Source organism: Neophocaena asiaeorientalis, unplaced genomic scaffold, assembly GCF_003031525.2.
Source record: "Neophocaena asiaeorientalis asiaeorientalis breed wild unplaced genomic scaffold, Neophocaena_asiaeorientalis_V1.1 scaffold26, whole genome shotgun sequence".
Taxonomy (NCBI): domain Eukaryota; kingdom Metazoa; phylum Chordata; class Mammalia; order Artiodactyla; family Phocoenidae; genus Neophocaena; species Neophocaena asiaeorientalis.
In genome coordinates this window covers 3,359,270-3,378,284 of record NW_020173108.1, presented here as the reverse complement: position 1 = coordinate 3,378,284, position 19,015 = coordinate 3,359,270, and the positions used below count along the sequence as shown (strand labels likewise).

The 19,015-nt window shown below is 41.1% G+C and overlaps 1 protein-coding gene across 2 annotated transcripts; it reads right to left on the bottom strand.

Moving 5' to 3' along the window:
- Window positions 1–1,564: 1,564 nt before the first annotated feature.
- CDO1 (cysteine dioxygenase type 1) lies at window positions 1,565–17,910 on the bottom strand. 2 transcript variants are annotated; one of them, XM_024743405.1, is made up of 6 exons: window positions 17,895–17,910; window positions 13,395–13,600; window positions 10,028–10,105; window positions 8,285–8,439; window positions 3,160–3,329; window positions 1,565–2,297 (listed from the first exon to the last, which is right to left on the bottom strand). In XM_024743405.1, the coding sequence occupies exons 2-6, from the start codon at window positions 13,562–13,564 to the stop codon at window positions 2,268–2,270; spliced, it is 603 nt and encodes a 200-aa protein (XP_024599173.1). In that variant the 5' UTR covers window positions 13,565–13,600; window positions 17,895–17,910; the 3' UTR covers window positions 1,565–2,267. The 2 variants fall into 2 exon arrangements, with proteins under 2 accessions (XP_024599173.1, XP_024599172.1); XM_024743404.1 differs by lacking the exon at window positions 17,895–17,910 and adding an exon at window positions 13,738–14,025.
- Window positions 17,911–19,015: the final 1,105 nt, after the last annotated feature.

The window sequence follows — 19,015 nt, the reverse complement described above, 5'->3', positions numbered from 1 at the left end:
ATGTGTAGATATGTCTCAGACAAGGTTGTACCAGCGTCTGGTGATTCCTAGAAACCTCACTGTAACTTTTAAAAGGTTAGCTAGTAGCCCAGCTTGCTAACACCTTCCTTGCTCAGAAAATGAAGTGAAATAGCCACCATTTGCCACGAGCCTTGGGAAAGCCTCACACATGGCAGAGCTCTTTAATTGGGGCCTAAAGGCCTTCACAGGGTCCAGGAATCTTTTCTGAAATTGTAGGCAAAGTTGTTGTGTGGGGGCCTTTCTGGAGAGTTCTTTAGCATTTGAGATTTCTAAGTGGTTGCAGTCAGAAAAAAAAAAAAAAAAAGACTAAGCACCATTACTAAATGTAATGCTGTCCCTTCCCATGAAACACAGGTAAGAGGCCTTCATTCATCAACCAGTTTGTCCAAGTATATGGTTAATGAACCCACACCAAAAGATAAGCCTCTGACATGGGCCTTGCATATAGCACCATGAAGCTTCTGACTTCTGACCAATAGATCTGTAGGAAAATAAGTTTGTGGTAGTGTCACAGCAGCAGTAGAAAACCAGTACAGTACTTAATTCACAAGGAAGTTTTCTGGAATTCAGTTTGTTAGTACATCTAAACAACTTGTAACAATGCCTAGTATATTGTAAGTACTCAGTAAATGTTCGCGTCCTTCTCAAAGGTGAGAGGAAGCACAGGTATAATGATGTAAATAATTCTATGACGTGGTATAAACACCACAATCAATGGCCTAACCAGAACCATCTTCAAAGGACTTTACTTTCTAATTAAGTTTCCAGAGATAATAAATTCCAAGATTATGACAGATATTCCTAAGAAAATTGCCTAAAGTGGGGGCAGCAAACTCAAATGCACGTGTGGGCTTTGTAGGTAACATGAATAAGGGAAACAGGCAAGCTGGGGATTGCCGCAGATCAGGGAAGCGGCCCCATCCAAGGGGCAGATCCCAGCCCCGTTAAGTGATAGCAGTGAAAACGCAATGCAGGTTCAGTCTTGCCAGATACTTCAAAGTCCATTCCTTCTCCTGTGAAATCTCTGGTTTTTAACTGTTGGAATCCAATTCATATTTAAACACATACAGACCCCCCAAACAATTTTCAGGCTAAACTGATTGTCTATGAGCTGCCCTAGAGCCAGAGACCCTCGGGTTGGTATCTCTGGCCAGTTGGTGAACACATATAAAAGCCCCAAAAGGTAAGCTCCTTTTTTTTTTTTGCGGTACGCAGGCCTCTCACTGTTGTGGCCTCTCCCATTGTGGAGCACAGGCTCCGGACGCGCAGGCTCAGCGGCCATGGCTCACGGGCCCAGCCGCTCCTTGGCATGTGCGATCTTCCCGGACCGGGGCACGAACCCGTGTCCCCTGCATCGGCAGGCGGACTCTCAACCCCTGCACCACCAGGGAAGCCCGGTAAGCTCCTTTCGAACGCAGTTTTTGGCCTTCTTATGTTCTTACATCATAAAAGCATCTTTTGCAGTGCTTTTGGTAGTCTGCATGAACCTAAGAAGCCGTGAATTATATGAAATTCTTATGTGAAAGAGAAAGACAACTTCAAATTATGTTCAAATCCACTTTTATTAAAATTATTTGGCAATTCTGGCAGCAGTACAGTCTTTGACCACTGGACACGTTAGACATGAGTTTATAATTTTGGTTTGTTGTGGGTTTGGGTACCTGTATTTTTCTAAATCTTCTGCCCTTCATTTCATTACCAAATGGCAAAGTGCCTTAAGTTTCTCTATCTACAATACCCTATTATTTATAGAACGGGAATTTGTAAAATAAGATTGAAAAAATAAAATGCACAGATTCAAAAACTTCTCTTCAAATATTAAGAACATACAAAGTATAATGAAGACATCTACATTTAGTCCTCCAAGTAACAAGGTGGGTGGTTTGATGTCTTGTTTTTATTTATTGCTAATTATAGTTCAGAGACCAGTGTTACCAAAAACTATAAAAACCTTCATCGACATTCCCAGTATAGTTCCAATGGGTTTAGAGGGTAAAATGAGTGGAGCACTTGATTTGGCCTTTAAAATCACAAGCCTTTTTATCTTTAGTGGGATTTTTTCTTCTACAGTAGCTCAGGGCACTATTTGCTTACTTAATGCCTTATGATTAGCATCTGCCTTATAGTAGATCTAAGTATTGGCCTTGTAAAGTATATTACTGGACAGCAAATGGAAGGAGGGCTTCCTGTCCAAGGCAAAACTTTCACCGGACCTTAAAGTAAAACCTCAGAGGGTCTGGTGCTCCTTAGTTGTTCTCCAGTGATCCTGAAGTTGTCTGTAGGAAAGAAAAAAAGAAAGCTGTGTAAGAATCTTTACATGAGACATTTCTGCTTGTTCTAAGTAGTCCTGCTTTTCTGGCAGTATATGAAAATCCACTGCATGGCATTGGAGCCCTGTTGTTTCCTTCCTGTGATAAGAGTATCTCTTGGGGCTCGTAATGCTGGAAATAAGCAGAGCAATCACTTGAGAAAATTCTGCCCTAGCTTCTTTCAAAGGCTGTACTTTCATAAGACTGATAAGGATGTTCAGTCTTTGTTTTCATGCATTGTGTATTTCTGGGCATTCCCATGACTAACTAAAGACCATTCCCCCAAATGGCCAATTTATTTCAGTGATAGAAGATTGCCACACCATATTATTTTTGGTTGCCATCACTACTCAAAGACAAAGCAACTTGGCAATCAAAACAGGCAAGTTTCTTTATTTATTGTTATCAGAATAGGGTCTCAACTTTGCAAAGGGTAACTATGTAAGTTATTTGTGTTATCTCAGCAAACTGGAACTATGAACATCAAGTCATAGTAGTAGCAGTTTTATCAATATAGTTCTCACTCTTATTTCCCTAATAAATGAAGAGAAATATTTTCTTTAGGAATAAGCATACAGTTTGAAATTTTGAATAAGCAATTCTTTGCATCTAAGTATTATTTTATAAATTGAAAATACAGTCTCCAAAGTTAAAGAAAATAATAGAATAGAATGGGCCTTTTCTCCAAGTTAAGACTTATCTCAAGAATACTTAAAAATACTTAAAACTTAAGATATTTAAATAATACCTAGAACAAAAAAGCAATGCATCAGTGTAATGCTGCCAACCCACAAAGCATTTAAACACAGGAGAGAGAAATTATACTTACAAATGGAGTCCTGATTCCAAATTTGCTATGGAATGTCATGGTGACTTTGTTTTTATGTCCTGTTCTTTGATCAAAGGCATGGCACGTATCAAAAGGCGGACTGTACAAGTGAAGGCTCACGGCAGGTTCTGTATGGCTAATATTCTCTACTCGATGTAAGCCAATGGAATCTAAACAATATTGAAGAGGGATGGGTAGATGAAGGAGCTTAGATGCTAGCTGTAGGTAAAAATCTGGTCAATTGCCCAAGATCCTAAATCAACTGATACATATGAATTATTAAAAGTTAGAATTGAACTTCCAGTTAAAAATAGTAAATGACACGCATTCTGCTTTCTCCTAAAAACTTCCCTACAACTGCAGTAAAAGAATAAAGACATCAACATACAAAGATAAAGGGAAAAGAAAAAACTTTTTTATTAAAGTTAAAAAAAAAATCTTTAAAAATTTGAAAGCTTAGAAGTAGATGGATGGCTTTGCAGAGGAGAGAAAGCTAAATCCTCAGCTACCCTTGGAGATGGCCAAGAAATAACCTGATTTATATCCTGAAACTAACAAACAGCTCAGGAACTGGCAGCACATGTACTTCCTGAAATGAAGGTGAACATGGGCTATAAATACAAGAACTGGTTGAAGCCTATTTAAGTTTCGTCACAAAGCTTTTTCACCACCTCACCTTCCCTCCATCCCTGGTAGAAATTAGAGATCTATTCTCTAGAAAGAGTACAACAGATAAACTCAGGACTGGTGGATACCTGGTGAAAAACAGGTGACTTAAGTGAAAATTTACACACTGAGTGGTAAGATCTCCACTTTCTTCATCACATGGCTGCCAGAATGCTGCCAGACAGGAATTTCTTCTCCAGGCAGGAGATGGGAAGCAGCTTCTCTGAGAATCTGATCAGCTCAAGAAAAAAGTCCTGAGGATATCACCACTGATTGTTCCTCAAGGAAAAGATTTACCAGACGATCCTAGAGTGAAGTCCAGTTGACAGACACCATCCATGTTTGAAAGCTACCAATTGACTTTTTTGTCTCTGGTTTTTAAATATTAGCACATACTCAAGGCCATCACACATGTGAGCAGAGCCTCTAGAATAAAAGAGGCCAGAGCAACCTGAAAAAAAGGCAACATGAAATAGACACTACTCAAGAGAAGCCTTAAAAAAACAAAACCAAAAACTTATCATTAATATCTTCACAGAGCTAAGAGGAAGGGAATTCTCTAGCAGGCCAGTGGTTAGGATTTGGAGCTTTCACTGCTATGGCATGGGTTCAATCCCTGGTCAGGGAACTAAGATCCCTGCAAGCCACAGAGCGTGGCCAAAAAAACGAAAAAAAAAAAAAAAGAGATGAGGAAAATACTATATTAAAAGGACTAGAGAATAAAAAGAGCTTTCAGAAATATAAAGATGATAGCAGAAATAAAATTCTGAATAGAAGGGTTGGAAGAAAAAGCTGACAAAGACTCAAAGAACAAAGGGCCAAAGATAGAACATAGGAAAGATTAAAAAAACCCAAAAAACTAGAGGACTAGTTCAGGAGGTTTAATATCTGATCAACAGTAGTTTCAGAAACAGAACAACAATAACAAAATCAAAGAAACAATTTGAGAATATTTTCTTGAATTGAAGGACATGAATTTGTAGATTGTAAGAACCTACTGAGCTTCCACCACAATGAGTGTCATGAAACAAACTGCATCACTGTGATACTGGGGACAGAGAAAAGACACCCAAAGAGAAGTCCCCAAAAGTTTCTAGAGAGAAAAAACCGGATTCATACATAGTAAGATTCAAAAATCAGAATGGTACCAACCAGGCTTTGAACAAGAAGAATGGAAACTGAAAGACAAAAGATTTCCTTCATAGTTCTGAGAGAAAATGACTGCCAGGTCATGATTTCATATCCAGCTAAATTATCTATCAAGTTGCAAGGGTTGTATATAGAGATTTTTAGATATAAGAGGTCTCAGAAATTTACTTTCCATGAACCCTTTCTCATAGGGCCGTTGGAGGATATGTTCCACCAAAACAAGGCCACAAACCCAAGACAAAGCAGACGAGACCAGGAAACAAGGGGATAAGCACCAGGAGAAAGTAAATGGAAAGCCTGGATGACGTGAGGGGACCACAGGATGAGCCCTGGCCAACCAATCCACACTGAAGGAAGTCAAAAGGCCTGGGGGAGATGCCTTCAAGAAGATTAAAATAAACAAAATACTTGATTTTTATAACTATGTTGATAAGAAATTTATATAGTAAGGAGAGAGTTGGAAGATTAATCAAGGAAGGAATTCAGTGTATTAGTGTAGTTAGTATAGGCACCTAATTTGGCCTTATGCTTTACGATCTAGCTCCATGAGCTTGCATGACAAAGAAGAGCAAAGCCCAGAAGCAGACGACTTTGGTTCTACTCCCAGCTAGACTGACTACCATTGAACAACTCAGAACTTCTTGGATCTTCTGTCTTCGTCGTTTAACAAAATGGGGCCTGGGCTTCCCTGGTGGCGCAGTGGTTGAGAGTCCGCCTGCCGATGCAGGGGACACGGGTTCGTGCCCTGGTTCGGGAAGATTCCACATGGTGCAGAGCGGCTGGGCCCGTGAGCCATGGCCGCTGATCCTGCGCGTCCGGAGCCTGTGCTCCGCAACGGGAGAGGCCACAACAGTGAGAGGCCCGCGTACCGCAAAAAAACAAAAACAAAAACAAAAAATGGGGCCTAATTCTCAGATCTGCAAACTCTTTGATTTCTATAGCCTACTGCTTTTATAATACACTGGCTTGCTTTTGAACAAAAGTTAAACATTTTGAAGAACTGACTGCCCTTTATACAAATAACTTTTTTTCCTCCAATTGCACCTCCAATAGACCACCCAATGCAAGCAAAGATCCCACAAAAACAAGTCACCCACCCTTTAGAAGTCCCCAAAGCTCACGTCTGATCCCTAAATGTTAGTAATCCCAGCATTATTATTATTATTATCTCTTTGCCTCCTTTTCCTTTATGCCAATGATGTACTGTCACAGTAATATCGGACTTTTCTTGGTGATACTTAGGGATGCCAGCTTGGTTGAGGCAATGTTCACCTTCTGCCTATTACAATAAGTAACTTGATCTCCTTGCCCCACTCTCCCTTTCTTCCACCCTATGACGCATATTGCTACTGGATTAATCAAGATATTCCTGAACAAAATTCTGCTGACCAAAGAAAGTTTTTACTTTAAGCTAGTCTTGGAGGCTAAGGCCCTGATCTTACTTTACTCTCCTACTACTCCTATCCAAGCCCATTCATCTTCCCCTCCGGCTAGACCGTTCCTGCATAGTCTTCATTCTTTGCAATGTTTGAATGAACAACATTCTTTGAACATGGGTTGTGCCTTCACCCATGTTCTCTCTTGTACTTGAAACACCTTTCCCCCCCTAATCACTATCCACATCTAGCCCTCCTCCTGCATCTGTAAAAAATCAAAGGTTACAAGTTGGTGGCTTTTCAGTAATGCATCTACAGAAATATTTCGCCTGTCCTATCGAGTATTTTACTGACTGGCAAAATTTCCCATAACGATCAGAATTTCCCACCTTTATGGAAAAAGAAGTCAGGACGATCTCACTGGAGCTGGGTGACCACGTTGTCCCTTTAGACAGGGCAGCTTGCACACCAGTTCCCACAGCCTAGTTCCGGCCTGCATCACTCACTCACTTTACCTGTTTGGCTCCTATAGACTTTTGCACTGAAGACCCTTAAAAAAAAAACTTAGGTGTTCTCCAAGATCTAATGTAGCTTTATAATGACTCTATGACTAGCTGAAAGTTATTACTCTGAAAGGCTTTTGAGCAGTACCAGCAATCTTGTTCTTAGCAATCTGGTGTGCCTGCTATATACAGCAACCCTCAAATAAGAGTCTCCTACCACCTGAGAAACTAACTCCTTTGTTACGTGAATGGGAGAAAAACTTCCTATACAATCTGACTTCTGTAACTGACTTGCATTCTCTAACTGAACAAATTTAGGCCAAGTATCAAGGCCAATACTGAACGTTAAGATCTGAGAAGAACGAACCTGCTTTGCCAGAAAAACCTCTGTAATATTTTGTTTTATATAAGTGGGATAGCATCCCAACTAAGACTATGGGCTTTGGCATCAAATTCTTTGGGTTCAAATCCTGAGTGACCTTGGACAGATTATTTAATCTTCCTATGTGTTGGCAATTTCATCTGTAAATGGAAATAATATAAAAAGTTATCTCAGGACTTTCCTGGTGGTACAGTGGTTAAGAATCCGCCTACCAATGCAGGGGACACGGATTCGATCCCTGGTAGGGGAAGATCCCACATGCCTCAGAGCAACTAAGCCCGTGCACCACCAACTACTGAGCCCATGTGCCTAGAGCCCGTGCTCCACAACAAGAGAAGCCACCACAATGAGAAGCCCACTCGCCGCAACTAGAGAAAGCTCGCACATAGCAACGAAGACCCCACACAGCCAAAAATAAATTAATTAATTATAAAAAAAGTTATCTCATGGAAGCTTTAAGGAGCTTTTTGGAAAGTTACTAAGTCCTTTAGGAACACAGATGTTAATCACTGCCTCTACTGAAGAGCATTTGGCTCTCCTATATCACATTTAGAAGAAAGAATGAATTCTTTGTAAGAGATCTAGAAATCATTGCTAAATAATGTGCTTCAAAAAGTTTCTCTTGAGAATACTCTTTTTAAAGTAAGCTGTATGCACTTTAGTAAAACAGGGACTAGCTAGCATTCTTAATCAGTTTCGGAACATATCTTTACATTTTCTAATGAAAGACTAACACTTCCAACTTGGCCTCACGCCTTTATTAAAAGACTCTACTTATGTAAATTCATGTTCGATTCTAACTGTCCTAAGACTTGGTAGGTAAATGTCTCTTCAGTGGACACTAACCTGCATGCATATGTTTTTAATAAGTGATTCCAATCCACATGCAAAGCTTTAAAAAGACAAAACCCACTGCTTTTAGATCACTTCCTAAGCAGATGAAATCATGACTCCACGATCCAGGTTCTATTGCACACATATAAGCAAGCAATATTTCAAGTGGAAGTTCAAGGTTTTTCCCACTTGTTGTTAGAAAAATTGGATGTTACCGTTGATGTAGGCACACTGGTTTTCCCTCAAGATTCTTTCAGACTTCTTGATCATCTCATTGGATTTTTTGTCAGGCCAGGCAAATAATGTCTCCTTTAGATTTCCCTGCAGCATCTTCAGAAAGCAGTGGGAGTCAGTGTGATCGTGGATACTGCTATATATACACAAAATGACAACTAAACTCAGTAGATGGTCCAGAACCCACACTTGTAACAATCTGTCCAGAGCTTACAGCTGCCAACTGTCAATAGGACGTCTCCCAGGCTAATATCCATTTCAGCTGGAGTTTTAAATGTCGTCAATTTATAATTCAACATTGTTAAGGGCAAAGTAATAAAATACTATGTCTTCCATATCAATGCATATAAGGGGTACAGTTTTGACCCATACCCTTACAGAAGAACAATTCATCTTTTTAAACCTTGTTGTAATACTCCTTTGATAACAGAAACACAAAACCAGTAATCACTTATCTTCTCCAAAATATAGCTTTTAATAACTCAATTAAGCTGGGCTAGAACTTGAGTTAAAAACTACATTACAGAAATTTTAGAGCGGATAAAAAATCCTTTATCTGTAACTGCATCACATTGAGAAGATCACATAACAGTGTTTTTTCCCCAGGCTTTTTCTTTTTTCTCCTTCCTCTGGGGGACAAAAGGTATGCACATGTGTGTTACCAGCCGAAAATTATACTATAAAGCATATGAAATGTTAATATTTTATACATTTAGAGTATCCTATCTGTGATTACCTCCCAGTATTGATGGGAGAAAAAAAGCAAATTGGATCTGGGGAAAGAATTTACTCCTATAATCTTAAATAGTATTTAAGTTTAGTACGTAGTATTAGCTATAGGGTAGATTAAAAAATATGAACCTGTATATGCTATAGCATGTATTTCATATGTTGAATTCTGTTACCCCATATATGTATCATGAGAACTTGTTTTCTAATTCACAGAGCCTTGTTCTACTCCTGACGTATAATCTGCTTTCAAGAAATATTGAGAGAATGAAAACAACCTCATTCTATATGAGTAAGTAAATGCACTCTATAGACCTAACTTTCCAAAATCTTGTAAATTCATGTTTACTTTTTCCCACCAAATATGGGTCAGGATTATTGGCTTTTTTCTCTTTTTTTTTTTACCATTCTCAAGAGACTGAGAAGGATCTGCTTAAAGAGGTAACAATACTTGACTGGTAGTAAGACTTGCAAATGTATAAACTAAGGAAAAATTAAGGGACCAAGTTTCAAGAATTGGTATTAGTCTAAGTTGTCTTATCATCTGTATACAGAAAATAAACAATTAGCTTGAAGTAGAAAGAAATTTTCTGAATTTGTGATTTGCTTTTCTAGCTCCAAATCTGGATGCTTTGGTCTTTGGTCCGACAATTGTTTACACACTTCAAAGCACCACAAAGGTCAAGTTTTAGCACAACTTCATAGAAAGTTTAACTCCACAGAACACAGAGAGATTAAATTAAGCTGGTTACTTACCTCCACCTCCTTTGATTTACTACTCATTTTGGGGGAAGGTCTGTCATAATACATGGTATATGCTAAACCCCTCACGCTAATTCCCATGAGAATTTTTGCTGGGATTAGGGGACATTGTGAACAAATAATTACAACATGCGATTTGTTAGTGCTCACAAGGCACGTGGCCAGCCTGGCACTGTACTTTTCACATGCTGGAATAAATACTGAATAAATATCTGAATGAATAGTTGTATTACCTGCCATGTCCTTCGCCCCAACATAGAATCATGAGATTAAATTTTCCATTTCCTTGATCCACAAGATTTCGGGTATATCTGAAAAGAACGTTTTCAAAAGTTTGAATTTGGTCGATGAGACAAACACAGGGAAAAATAAGTGTGTCATACAGTATCATTCATTTACAAATGCTAATATTTTTACCTAGAAGCAACTTTAAATGTGGTTGTCTAATTAGAAATCGAGCACAAATGAAAGCAAATATTTTTTCACAGTTCATTTAGACATTTTTGTATTTTGAATCACTGTGTTTATAGCTGCTCAGTTCTAATTAATGGCACGAAAAAGGTAGGAGAAAAAAAGTAAATTCCTTGAGTCTCCATGTGACAGCCTCAAACTGATAAAAAGAATAAAAATTTCTCACAGAAAGCATTTTCAAAGTGCACTACTGCTCTAGGCAAGAATGTTGGCTATTGTCTTTTTTCCCCCCTCCCTGTAGCTAAACCAGAATTTGAGAAACAAGGTTTCATTAAATAGCTGTTCTAGAATTCTCCTTAGTTTTACTAGAGTCCAGACACAAGCGACATCCACGTTCAAAAGCATCATGATGAAACGTCCTCCACAAATAGAGCGGGCGTTGACCTAAGTACCAGAACAAAAGCGACTACACTTGGGAAGTAAAATAACACTCTAAACCTTTTACAATGAGGAGAAATTAGTAATTGGCCCCCAGAAATCCCAAACCAAAACAACCACATCCACACCATCCCCCACCCCCTCCAAAAAATCAACTTTAAAGTTTCTGTTGGTCCCACAGGTACTCTTGACACCATCTAATTAACAAAGTTCGATAATTATGATGTACATTTAGACTATTTTCTTTTAAACTTTTTATTGGAGCATAGTTGCTTTACAATGCTGTGCTAGTTTCTACTGTACAGCAAAGTGGATCAGTTATACGTATACATATATCCTCTCTTTTTGGATTTCCTTCCCATTTAGGTCATCACAGAGCATTGAGTAGAGTTCCCTGTGTTATACAGTAGGTTCTCATTAGTTATCTCTTTTATACATGGTAGTGTATATATGTCAATCCCAATCTCCCAGTTCATCCCCCCCGCCTCCCGGCCCTTTCCCCCTTGGTATCCAGACGCTTGATCTCTACGATAGACTAATTTTTAAGGAAAGGAATCTTTACCCCTTTTGTTTGTTCACTTGGTCATCTGTTCACTTATGTCCCACATGCCCCTCTGCTCCCCTGCGCTGGAGGCCAGGTGCTGGCAGAGTAGGATCACTGAGAGAGTTGATTAGTAAGTGCTTTTTAGATATCAGTTATCTTTACTTTGGAGCCCTTTTAAGGACCTAGCAGGCAACTGTGCACACAGCCTTTAATTCACAGTAAATGGTTCCTGTACCAGGGATCCTACTTTTCCCTCCTCCAGCCCTAGGGTCTTGCTTCTCTGGGGCTTCTTCCAGACAATTTACTGCTTGGCCCCCAGTGGAACATATTTTGTCTTGATTCTTCTGCACTGGCCTTCCCAAGGTCAGAGATCAGATTCCTTCACAGTACTAGGACACTTATTACATGCACAAAATACTACCACATTGATTTCTGCTCTCCCATCTCCCTCCCTCCCTACTCCAACTGCCCGCCTAGGAGTGCACCCATTATTTTACTGAGCTGTGCTTCAGAAACCTGTGGAATAGGTCAATCCAAAGGTTTCAAGTGGTTTAGAGCTTGTCAATCAAGATAAATTCAAGGCCCCTGGAAATGCCCTTGTTCTATAGATTAAAAGCCTATACAGCATACCCTGCTTAATTAATTTCACTTGGTCAGTAATAAATCTAGGCAGAAGAAAACTATTATGACCACCTTGTGTCTACAGGGGGTTTAGCAGTGGTTTAGAGTGTGGGCTCTAGAATAATGCTAATTTGAATCCTGGAGCCGCTAAGGAACATTAGTATGACCTTGTGCAGGTAATCCAACCTTTTCATTGCCTACTATTTCTCACCTGTAAAACAGGGATAAGAATGGTACCTATCTCAGAGCTGTTGTGAGGTTAGCAGTTAATACATGTGTCAAGTGATTGTAAGAGTACTAGAGCCCATAACAAGCCCTCAATTACTTGGAGCTAATGGCAAAATTACTCTGGTAGCTTTATGGGCAGCCACAGAAGGATAGGAACCAAAGGAATTTCCTAGAACCACTTGCAAGTGGAAAATAGGATCCTAAGTAGACTTCACTTTTCTATTTCAGTTCCTAAAGTACAACTGAAACAGCCTTTGGCGACAAAACTTTACCAGACACACTGTATATGCTGACGTAAAGTGACTAACTGAAACGGCTTCAAAGGAAAGCTTCATCTTTTCTTATTCTTCTCTTTCAACTATGCTCCCTTCCCTGACCTCATCATAACCAACCATTAAGACTGAAGCGCTGGTTACCCTTCGGAAAAGAAACCCTCATTCTTCAGGGTGATTAAATTTTACTTCTCTCCCCAGAGGATTGGTAGGCTGTTTCATTTTTTATTTAATCTCCAAGGCAAGGCATCTCACTCAAGCACCTCTGAGGAGCAGGGGTCTCCAATTTACATTCCAGACCCTCAGATCTAAGGATAAGGAAAAGCATATTGCTTGGGGGCTGCAAGAAAAGCACTCGTTTATTTCGAGAACCTGACAGTGGGTTTAAATAAACCCCCAGCCCGGGGAGTCCAACTCGTTTGGGAAAGGGGGCATCATAAACTGAAAAATAGCAGCTGACAACCCCAAGTCGTTATTTTGTATTAACAAAAATGCTTGTTGGCAGACGCCTGCTTGCAAGCGACCGAGGGAGAAGTGATGGAGAATTGGTGTCGTTTAACTGCGTCCTCCACCGTCACCCTTTTCTCCGGACCGCTGTTGGAGTGCTCTCCTGATAACACCCCGGTTAGTCCAGACAGCCAGAGTCTGAGGGCATCCAGACACCGGGGTCTCCCCGCATCTCCTCCATATTCTAGGCTAGCGACGGCTCCGCTTGCGGGGTGGGGGGGATGCGGGTGGCAGAAGGAGTGGCCGTTCGGAAGCCGAGGGGTTGATCAACAAGAAAAGAACAGAAAACTTGCACCGCTCGGTGGCCTCCCCTCTGGGAGCCTGACGCAGACTCCTGCCAGTGGGACACGCCTTCGGCCCAAAGCGCCGAACGCCCGCCCCGGTGTTCGCGGGCGAGGAGGCGCGGCGCTGGAGTGCGGGAGACTGCCGGGAGCACTGGGAGGGTGGGCGCTGCGGGCGCCGGGCGGCCCGCGCTCTCCGGGAGTCAAGACCCGCTCCCCACGCGCCCGCGCCGGCGCCCGCTCGGACTCAAGAGTCGGAGCCGGAGAGTCTCGGCGATCAGGGCGAAAGCACGCTCACCTGTACTGGTCGAACTTGGCGTACACTGCCCACTCGGCGGGGCTGCTCTCGTAGGCTTCCAAGACGGCCTGCACCTCCTCCACATTGACCTCCTCGCCGGCGAAGAGCTGGTGCAGGATGCGGATCAGATCGGCCAGGGTGCGTGGCTTTAGCACCTCGGTCCGCTCCATCCCTTGCGGACTGGCGGCGCGCGTCTCGCTGCTGGGCTGCGACGGAGGAGCTGAGTGAGCCGAGGAGCCGGGGGCGAGAGTTCCTAGCTGCTAGCCAGACAGTTACACACAGCCACGAAGCCCCCAAATGCACGAGTGCCACAGCGTAAAGAAACCCCCGCCAAGATACCCACCGTGGCGGATCGGAGTACGGGCCGCGCACACAAATCTGGACCAAACCTGCTGGGTTCGGCCTCCCCGGGCCCTTTTTAAGCTCTCGGAGTCACCGGGAATGTACCAACGTCCCTCGGAGGGTGGGGAGAAGCGGGGAGCGACCTGAGAAGGGTGGCGGAGGCGGCGAGAGCGTGCGGGCAAGGCCCACGCACACGGCCCCGGCTCCCTCGGCACCCCGGCCCTAGCGGAACCCTTCTCTCCCGGGTCCCGGTGCTCGCGGTGGGCTGCGCGCAATCTCTCCCCCACCGTAACATACCGTCTTTCGGCCGCCCATCCCAACCCCTCTTCCCCCCTCCCCCGCTCCCTGAGGCTCCTCTGTGCTGCCTTGGTTTGCGACGCTAGGACGTCGACAGAAGGGGTCTGGAGAAGGGGCGCAGGACGCTGAGGAAGGACACGGACGCTTCCTTCCAAATGGAGCCGAGGGAGTGATTTTGAACAGTTTACAAAGGCTGAGTATGGAGTCCACTCCCAAGGTGGAGAACTTCTGTTCTGTCGATTGAAACCATCGATAATATACTCCAAGGCTAGGTGAAAATAAGTCAAAGTCTTCTTTTAAAAAAATTTAAATGTGCTGTGCTTAAACTACAGCTTGACAAGGGAGGCTGGGGTCTAGAGCAACACTGGTGAAACAATAGAAGGCCGGGTATCCCTCTTTGATTTTTAAAATCAAACATTTCCTTTAAAATATTGATAATATATCCAGGGCAAAGACCTGATGTGTCAAGTAATGGGACAAAGAAATGCTGATTTTTTTGGATTCCTAATACAGTAATTTAAAGGGTTCTAATCAGATTATTTAAATCCTTCAATTCTAGGCTTGTGCTTGAAGTAGCCTACCGGTAATACACACAAGAATATGCATTTCTATGTTGTGCATAGCACGTAGCAGCTTTGAGATTAACACAAGTTAAGTATGAATGAAAATAAGGAAAAAGTGAAGGACAGAAGAAATGCCAGTAGAGATTCCTTCTTTCTCACTATAGATGGATTCAGGGTTATTAAAGGTCTAGACTTCTGGAAGACTGGTCTGTTTCTCCCAGGCTTTGCTCCAAGGTATTTTTATATATATACATATGTACGTATATGTGTATATACTGTATATATTTAAGTTTACTAGTGCCACCTGCAGTCTTAAACATCCCTGATTAAACTGATTACACTAAAACTATTCTAACAATGTTGTTAGGAAGTAAACGTAACACCTCAATCATCATTGTTCCAAAAGGGCTACTACAGGTACAAAGCATTCCAGAGGCCTACCTTTTGTGATGTAGAGGTGGTTAATTAAAGAATTATGGGACAGAGTAACTCGTACCCTTTTCATCATTTACTCATAATTTCTTTATTCTCGTCAGTGTTTTCTATTGAGTCTCTTAATTACTTCATTTCAGCTATTTTAATCCACAAATATTGGGAATGAACAACAAAAATCGAACACAAACTTTTCTGCATTTCATAGTGGATTACACTTCTCTAAAGTTTTCAGACCGTTCATTTTCTACTTTCTCTGGCTCCTTCTGACATTCAGAGACCTCAAGGATCTTTCCTAATAATATAGCCATATTCACATATTCATTGCCTCTCTAACCCCCCCAACACAATTTCATTGATCCCTTCTATGTGGATGTCTCCCACATCTCTCTAATCTCACATGCTGAGAGTAATCTCTAATACCTTTTAGCACCTCAAATGAAATATACCATATTTAAAACTCCTTTCAAACATGCTTTTCATTTCCTGGAGGTTCAATTTCCACAATGAGGCTACCTGAGCTCAAGAACCTCATCCACCACTGCCTACTCTTTCCCGTTTCATTCTCAAGCTCTTTCAACCAATAACTAGCTTTTTTAAACCTCCAGAATATCTTTTATGTTTTTCCACCTTTCTATTCTTATTGCTACTCCACTCAAGCCTCTATTCTAATTTTGGGTGGATTACTATGCTGGCCCTTCCCAGTACAGATCCTTTATTCACATCCAGTAATTATACTTAAGCTCAGACTGGTTATGTTTCCTGGTCAGAAACTTTCTATAACTCTTATTTCCTACATACTAGGTTTGTCAACCTGGCATTTAAAATTCTCTATGTTTTGGCTCTACATTTCCTTTTTCATCTTTTATCTTTACTTTTCTTCTTTACCAAATGTCTTCCAGTCAGATTATATTAGTCACTATTTCTTGTGGTTACCAAATCCATTCTTCTGCTTTAAGCTTTTCCTTCTGCCTAGACACTAGAAAGACATTTCAATATGTCCAGATCCTACCTTATGGTCTTAGCTCAAACGCTTTCCTCTCAAATAAGTTATATCTCCTCTTGAACAACTAAGGCAATAATCAGTATCTTTCTTATGGCACTTACCACTTTGCAGCAGGTATTGTAGTTACTTATGTGGATTATCTTGACAGTGAGACGTTTGGGACAGGCTCCTTTTACATTTTATTTTTGTATTCCTTTCTCTACGCCTAGTGCACAGTGCCTTGTGTATGCATGAATGGTGACTTCAGCAAAAACATTACTGGTAATTGGCTAGAGTAATTCAACTGCTAGTTTTAAGGATCCTTGGGGCTGTGTGTTCAAATCCAGCAGACTAGACTTGTTTCTCTCAAGGTTTTTTTTTTTTTCTTTCTTTCTGGTTTCTCTGTAAAGAAAACCCATATTCTTCCCCACAGAATTGCACATTGTAAATTAACTACTGTCCCTCCCTCCCCCCAAAGTGACTGACATTACAGGCTCTATTGACATAAGTAGAATACCTAGATTCAGAGGTGGTAGTTCTACCGCACTCTGCATTGCCCACGTCAATGATCATCACATTTTAAGACAGACGTTGACATGTGATAGATATCCAGAGAAAGGAGTTAGAATTATTAGAGGTTCAGTAATATTGGTCTATCCATCCATCTGACACATTTTCACAAGCATGTACTATATGCCTGGCACTGCTTACAAAACTTAAGTCTCTGCCTTATGTTCTAAGGCATATGTTCTAATGGGGCTGGGGGTAGCTACCCCAACAAATACGGTATATATGGAGAAATGGACACATAGTACCGTATACAATACACGATGGAGAAAAATAAAGCAGGAGAAGAAGGTAGAAGGTGGTGAGGAGGTGTCATGGGATAGTTGAACAGGGACTGAAGGATGTTAGTGAGAAATGTAATTGTCTGGGGGAAGTTTCCAGATGGAGGAAATGGTAAGCACAAAAGCCCTGGGATGGGATCAAGTCTAGTGTTTGGATAATAACACAGATGAACACGGAGGTGGGTGGTAAGCTGTAGAAATGGGGACTGCAGATCACATAGGACAATGAAAGTCTTCAACTTTTACTCTGATATGGGAAGCCACTTGGGGATTTTGGCCAGGGAGCAGATAAAGGGAAGCCAATTAGCTGGCTATTACAGTTCAAGTGAAAGATAATGGTGGCTTGGCTAGAGTGGGAAAATAGATGAAAAATGGTTGGATTCTGAACATGTTTTGGTAAAGATGTCAGGATTTGCTGATAGACTGGAAGTGGGTTAGAGAGGGATTAATAATTAGTTGAGCAATTGGAAGGAATGGATTTGCCATGATTAATTTAGTAGAAGACTTGGGAGAACTGAGGTGGGAAAGGGGGAAAAGATATGCCTCATTGATCTAGATATATAATAGAACTGGGAAGAAATAGTTTTAGGAGGAAGGCAGAGGGAAGAGAGTTCTATAAAGAATAAATCCACCTCAAAATGGATAGGGCTTTCCTTATGGCTATCAGTAAGTAACCAATAAGTTTCAGGTATATCTGTTCCATATGAGAACATAGAACTATGATCTATAAGGTTTCCTCTAACTCAAGATTCTAATCACACTCAATATACATACATGTTTTATCCTTCCTTCATCCATATCATATAAGAAAATACAGGAAATTCCCTGGCGGTTCAGTGGCTAGGACTCCGCGCTCTCACTGCCGAGAGCTTGGGTTCAATCACTGGTCAGGGAACTAAGATTCCACAAGCCGTGCAGCGCGGGCAAAAAAAAAAAAAAGACAGGTAAATCTAATATTTGGTATCAAATTTTATCTTTTTACTATTATTTCAAAAAATCAACTTAAAGTTTCAAGAATTATTTAAATTCGTACCTGACAATCTACCTTCCAATCAGAATGAAAGTTCCAGGAGAACAGGAATCTTATGTCTTATTCCAATGCTGAGGACATAGTAGGCACTCTACATGAATAAACAAATGGAAATTTATAGTTTCAAGGCTTTTGAAAGAGATTGCCAAAATGTGCCCTAAACTTGTAGTACCAATTCACATTACATTCACCAAGAATATAACAGGACTTATTTCCCCACAATGTTGCCAATACTGACAATTGTTTTAACTATTGATACTATGAAAGGTGATACTCAGCATTTCGTAGTTTTTACTTGTATTTTTTTTTTTTTTTTGCGGTACGCGGGCCTCTCACTGTTATGGCCTCTCCCGTTGCGGAGCACAGGCTCCGGACGCGCAGGCTCAGCGGCCATGGCTCACGGGCCTAGCCACTCCGCAGCATGTGGGATATTCCCGGACCGGGGCAAGAACCCATGTCCCCTGCATCGGCAGGCGGACTCTCAACCACTGCGCCACCAGGGAAGCCCTACCTGTACTTTTTATAACTAATGATGTTCAGCACTTTTCATGCTTTATTAGCCATCTATATTTTTATTTTTTGGAATTACATTTTAATGTATTGTGCCCATTTTTCAGACGGTCTTTTTTCTTATCAACTGAAATGAGCTCTTCAATTATTGGACATCAAAACCCTGTCATATGTTGCAAACATTTTCATCTTCTGCCATACAAAAATTAAAAACATGCAAATTTCCTTTATTGCTGCTTTAAATCATTCTGCAAACCACATCATACTCAATATATAATGAATTCCTGATTATATGTGCATAAGGAAATGTACTAAGTATTATGTGTGTGGGTACCAAATAGAAAACCCCCAAACATCCTATTTTCAGGGATATTACAATGATGAAAGGGTGTTGGGCATGCTTATAAGGGAGTAAGCGCAGTAACTGCTGTAATAGTGGTAGTTTGCTGTGTTCTTATGAGGGAGAGAGTATCTCCTCCTTGAGATTCAGATAAGCTTTAAGGAAGTTAAAAAATGAATTAGGCAGAGAGGTAGGACTTGAAGGGGTGGAGGTGTAGGAAACAGAAAAACAAACAAACAATGCACGTTCAGGAAACAGCGAATAATCCAGTGTG

Bases quoted from the DNA above. Each gene is read 5' to 3' on its own strand.
- CDO1 (XM_024743405.1), bottom strand. From the start codon at position 13,564: ATGGAGCGGACCGAGGTGCTAAAGCCACGCACCCTGGCCGATCTGATC. The intron at 3,330-8,284 runs GTAACATCCAAT...AATATTGTTTAG, and splicing joins CCAGTGTGCCTACATCAACG to ATTCCATTGGCTTACATCGA. The intron at 2,298-3,159 runs GTAAGTATAATT...TCTTTCCTACAG, and splicing joins TTGGAATCAGGACTCCATTT to ACAACTTCAGGATCACTGGA.